At 47.3% G+C, this 5,744-nt stretch overlaps 1 protein-coding gene across 2 annotated transcripts in view; it reads right to left on the bottom strand.

Moving 5' to 3' along the window:
• ETFA (electron transfer flavoprotein subunit alpha) overlaps positions 1-2,606 on the bottom strand; it is a 92,073-nt gene extending 89,467 nt beyond the window's left edge. Inside the window, exon 1 of one of the 2 annotated variants that reach the window (XM_007462444.1) lies at positions 2,445-2,606. In XM_007462444.1, the coding sequence (XP_007462506.1) occupies positions 2,445-2,483 (39 nt within the window). In that variant the 5' untranslated portion in view covers positions 2,484-2,606. The remainder of the gene's footprint in view (positions 1-2,444) is intronic. The other variant, XM_007462445.1, reaches the window with a different exon arrangement.
• Positions 2,607-5,744: the final 3,138 nt, after the last annotated feature.

Consider the following 5,744-nt stretch of genomic DNA (forward strand, 5'->3'; position numbering starts at 1 on the left):
GTAATTAACATCACCAATAATGGGATAAACCAACATTATGAGCCTCCTAATATGATGCACTGAGAACACAATACCACTTCTGTGATACTGCTGCCAGTACATAACCTGAAACTAATCAGAGGAAACACCAGACAAACCTAAATCGGGGGACAGTCAACAAAATAGAAGGCCTGTACTCTTCAAAAATGTCAATGCCATCAAAGCCAAAGAAAGGCTGACGAGTTTTCTAACAAAGACTGAAGAGACATGAGAACTAAATGCAAGGCATGATCCCAAAGTGTCCTAGACCAGAATAAGAAATACTGCTACAGATGCAAACTATTACATAGAGAATGGATAAACAACAAGGTCCTATTGTAGAGCACAGGGAACTGTATTCAGTATCCTGAAATAAACCATAATGGAAAAGAATATAAAAAAGAATATGTACACACACACATATATAAATGAATCACTTTGCTGTACTGCAGAAATTGACACACTGTAAATCAACTATACTTCAACTAAAAAACAACAATAAAAAAATACTGCTACAAATGAGTAACAATTGGTAATACTTGAGTAATATCTACAGATCAGATAATAGTATTGTATCATTGTTAAACTTACTGATTTTGCCAATTATACTGTGATAATGAAAGATGAACCTCCTTGTTCATAGAACATATACTGAATTATTTAGGAGTATAGAGCATGTCTGCAACATACATATTATATCAGAAAAATAATATGTTTATATGAGGAGAAAGCAAATGTGCCAAACTGTTAACAGCCGGTGAAACTCAGCAAAGGGTTTTGAGAATTCTTTGTACTATTCTTTCAACTTTTCTGTAAGCTTGAAATTTCTAAATTTTTAAAGTTAAATATGTATGTGTATTTATGTATCCATTTTACAAGTGTTCCCGCCGTTTTCCTATACTCTTGAAATTCAAATCTCTCAAATGTTCTTAATGACTTTAGAGGAGCTACTCTACTTAGCATGACTTCAAACTCTGAAAATAAAGTCAAGGTCAAAGTCTTTGGCAAACCACAGTAAAGATTTGGAATTACTGCCCATGTATATTGGCAGTGTTTATAATGACTTAAGCTAGTCATTCCATTTTTTTCTGTTAGTGCTACAAAATAACTGAGTCCTAAATTCCCCCTCCACAACTATTTCACTTATGCCAGACTTCTAACCTGTCCACATTACTACCTTCCAATTACTGTATAGGTAAGAATCTGGCTCTGATACCTGGAACTTTCCCAAATCCATGACTTTAACTTGTTTATGTCTGAGTCACCTGAGGAAAATTTCTGGGGAAGACTGAACACTGACCTGAAGGATGTGGGTTTGAACTTTGAGTGTATGGGGGGAGGGGAAGGCGGGGAGGGGCGGGGTTGGGATTTTTTTTTTTTTAAGGGAACAAGAATACATAAGAAAAGGGCCTACAGATATCTAGAAATACTGCCAACTATGTTTCAGGGAGAAAATCCCAGCGGTGGGTATGAAAACATGCATGCACAAGAAAAACTGTAGTAAAAGTACAAAACGTCAGGAAAGTTTCTGACCCAAGTTTAGCAATCTTGTCACTTAACCATCAGAATATCTACAGAATCTACAATATAAATTGTTACTTGACTTGTAATTGGTCAATCTCCAAATACTACTGTCCCATAGCATTAGGACAAACACATATTTTCTATCAGTCTTTCTCACAATAGCAAAATGTGGTAAACTCATGGTTTGTAACTAATGAAAGCATCAAAAACTTACCGCTACCAATATCGTTCCCTAGCTATTTAACCAGCAGTGTGCTGGTTTAAAAGCAGGTCAGCTTGCAGTAAAAAGACGCCTGCCTTTCAAAATTGCCTACAGCTGTCAGCACAATCACCTAAACGCAGCACTGCTCCATTAGCCAGAGAGCAGATCAAGTTTCCAAAACCACATTGCCCCTCGCTCGCCCCAGCACTTGACAGTGAGTGGATTCGAAGAGCCGCAATGCACCCAGGGAAAATGTTTAATTCTTCCAGAAACGTCACCTTCCAAGCTGAATTCAGGTTTTAAACTTTTTCCAAGAGGACATGCCGGCGGCGACATTTTCCTCCCTCGGGTAAAGATTCCCCGGGGACTCAGCTGCTCGCTCCCCGCCAAAGGTGGAGAAACTGGCGGCCTGTCAGTGCTGGAGGCTGGGAGAGGGGCTGGGAAGAAAACGGGGAAGAGGTGGGGCAGCGGGAGCGCAGGTTCAGTACTGGGACCTCTAACCTCGACCCCCACCTGGCGGCCCGAAAGGAGGCAAGGGCAGGCCCCAGAACTTTGAGCCCGAGCCCCAGGCCGGGCTGGGCCTGCCAGCGCGAGGGCCAGTCAGGTCCGGGGGTGGCGGCGACCTTCGCCCAGACCTTCACAGGGACAGCAGATCGAGGCTGGACCGTCACCGGGCTCGACCCTTCCCGCCCGGACTCACCGCCCGCCGGAACTGCCCAGGAGCCACCGCTCGGAACATGGTCACTGCACCCGTCCGCTTCACACTAGCCGTGAACGTACCCAACTGCACCGCCTCCGCGAGTCACCGTAACACTCGCGAGACTCGGGAACGAGAGCGGACTCCCCGGCGAGGAGAGCTAGCTCGCGGTTTCTGCCTGCCCATTGGGCGGTCGCGCAGCCAATGGGGCCGGCGGAAAGTTAGGGGCTGGACTTGGGAGTGGGGCAAAGGTTAGGCTTTTAACTAGGAGACGTAGGGTGAAGCCAGGCTAAAGAAAGGCCCGGGCAAAGCGGTCAAACTGCCGCTGACCGTAGCCCAGACTGTCTGCCAGCCCCAGTGTACAACGCTTGTTAGACTGAACTTTCCCACTGAGCTGATGACGTCACTGTCCTGGCTTCCCAGACCTCTGGACGAAGTTCACCTCTCTCACTCTAATCATTCTTCTGCCTGTTCATTTGCTCACGGATATCAATGTTAACCCCTGCAATGTGCTAAACACATTTTCCGGGTCAGGGGAATATAATAAAAGGATGCATAAAATGTTGACCTCGCTAAACTCTGGAGGAAACATACGAGTAAACCTATCATTACTATTATGGGAGGAGGGATTCCTGGAATTGGTGAAATTTGAGCTGGGTTCTAGAAGGAGGAACCTCCGGAGCACAAACAGGGAAGGAACATGACAGGAAGGTCCAAGGACAAGGGGCAGGATGCTGTGTGCTGCCTGTAGAAGGAAGCAGATTGGGAAAGGTCTTGAATGAGGGCGTAACATGCGGCCCCACCCTAGCCCTCTTCTCTCCCCACTCTTCCCATCCCCGGACAGGCCCACCCACACCCTGGCTTCAGTGCTCTTGACTGCCAAATCTCTTCTGAACTTTGGATCAGCTTATCCACCTGCCTACTGGGCACCTCCTCAAGATGTTCCTCAACACCTCAGACCCACATATCCACAACTGACTGGGCGTTCCCTTCCAGACTTTATTCTTCTCCTGTATGCCCTTTCTCAGGGAAAGCTTTCCACCTCCACCCAGCTGCTCAAGCCAAAAACCTGGGGGTCATACTTGACTTGTTTCTTCCTTTATTCCCTATCCTATGAGTCACTAAACTCTAGCGATTCCACTCCCAGAACAGCTCCCAAATCCAACCAGGACTCTCTACCACGCTCTGTGTTTGCGCTGCTGCAGTTGATTCTTTACTCTTCTGCCAGTTTCCAGTCTTCAATCCATCTCCCACTGCAACCAAAGGGCTCTTTCAAAAGAGCAAACTGGTGATGTTACTCCCCTGTTGAATAATACACTTCAATGGCTACCCATTGATTTTAGGATAAAATGCAAACCCCTTAACATGATGTATAAGCCCTGTGTGAGCTGATCTCTTCCTTCCTCTTTTACCCCCTTTCCATCTCCCATGGCCATACAGAATTTCCTTCACATCCTCCAACACCCTATTCCTTCTGCCTCCCCACTCTCTTCCCCCTCCCTCTCCCCTTTACTCCTTCAACTGTTTAATACTTATTCATTCTTGACATTTCAGCTTGGACTTTCCTTCCCCCAGTAACTCTGAATTAGACCTCTCTTCCACATGCCCCTATTTCTGCCTGTACTCCACCTGTATATAGCGCCAATTGCCACATTGGTTGTAACGGCCTGGTTACTTGTCTGTCTCACCCATCTGACTGTAAGACCCGTAAAGGCAGAATCTACCCTACTTTTTTTTATTAATGTGTCTTCACACCTTGCACAGTTCCTGGCTCACAGGAGGCATTCAATCAGTGTTTGTTGGATGAATCCGCAAATCAATGAGTGACTTGCTAAAGAGTCTGGACTTTAAGCAGGGGAGTGATACACTCAGAAATTGTCTCACTTCCCAATTTTGTAACCATCTACCTTTCGATCCTTGTCGAGTCTACCAACAAATCCCACTGGCTCTACTTTCAAAAGATGTCCAGAATCCAACGACTTCCACGAACATGTCTTCATTCCTCCACCACTACCACCTCCCCTCAGGCCCTTATCATCTCTCCCCTGGATCATGGAAGGAACCTCCTGACTGGTCTTTCTGTTTATACCTGTGCCTCCTGAAGTCTCCTCTCCAAACAGCAGACTGATTGTGTCCTCTGCTTAAAGCCCTCTGCTACCACTGCCCCCTCTGTCACTATGCCCCAACAGACCTCGCTGCTCCTTGAACACACCAAGCAGCTCCCCTCTCTGGCCTTTGCACTCCCGTTGTTCCCTCTGCCTGAAACGCTCTCCCCTGGGGACCCACGTGCCTCTTTTTCTCACTTCATTCAGGTCTCTGTTCAAAAGCCACATCTTCAGAAAGGTCGACCTTGGCCACCCTACATAAAACAGCCCCCCTCCTTCCGCACTCTCAGTCGGCTCCTTTGACTTTCCTTCTTGGCATTTATCACCACCTGACAGGATGCACGTTTCTATTCATCTGTGTTTCTTGCTAATCTCCCTGCAAGGGAATGTAAATTCCCTGGAGCAAGAACTCTGAGCCAGCAAACATTCGAAGGGCCCTGTGCCTGGCTTTTGCTCTTGCCTCTGTCTGGAATTCCCTTCCCCACTCAGCAGGCCTCTATTCCACATTTAACACTCAGCTCACATGACATTTCTTCTGTGGGGCTTTCCCCGACCCTCTAGGATGAACGAACCATTTCCTCTTCTTCACTCTCCTGGTTCTGTGACCATAAATTGAACATACATTACATCCACTTAGAATATGTCTGCGCCCACGTGGTGGGCTGGGGCTCGGGACCCCCTCAATGAGTCTGCATGTGGGAGGGGCCGTTTAGTGTTCCGTATATCACTGCATTTGCCTCCCAACCCAGTTTCCCAGTTGGACTCAGTCCTATGGAAGTGGAAAGAAGAGGGAAGGGTGCTTTAAGTAAAAACTGAAAGCGGTATTTTACTAAAAACGATGTAAAAAAGTGGTCCACAAAGCCACCTCCTCCCCTGCCTCCCCACCCATGACAAAGCAGAACACAAAAGAGGAGAGGAGCTTCCCCACCCCCTCCCCACCTCCATCTCCCACTGGGCAGCTTTGGCACCACCCAGCCTCCGGTGAATCAGCAGCAGCTGTGCCCAGCAGAGGCGCGATGCCAACGGAGACTGGGTGGTTCCTGGCAGAGCCGAGACAGAGCCAAGGAAGAGGCAGACCTGCGCATGAGCACAGAGGGGATGCCCCTTGGGACTTCTCCGGGGAGTGGTGGGGAGCTCTATATTCACATGCAGGTCAACAACCACCGAAATGTGTGTACGAAAACGTCTAACTTAGAGG

The sequence above is a fragment of the Lipotes vexillifer genome, unplaced genomic scaffold (genome assembly GCF_000442215.2).
Source record: "Lipotes vexillifer unplaced genomic scaffold, Lipotes_vexillifer_v1.1 scaffold1456, whole genome shotgun sequence".
In the NCBI taxonomy this organism is placed as follows: Eukaryota; Metazoa; Chordata; class Mammalia; order Artiodactyla; family Lipotidae; genus Lipotes; species Lipotes vexillifer.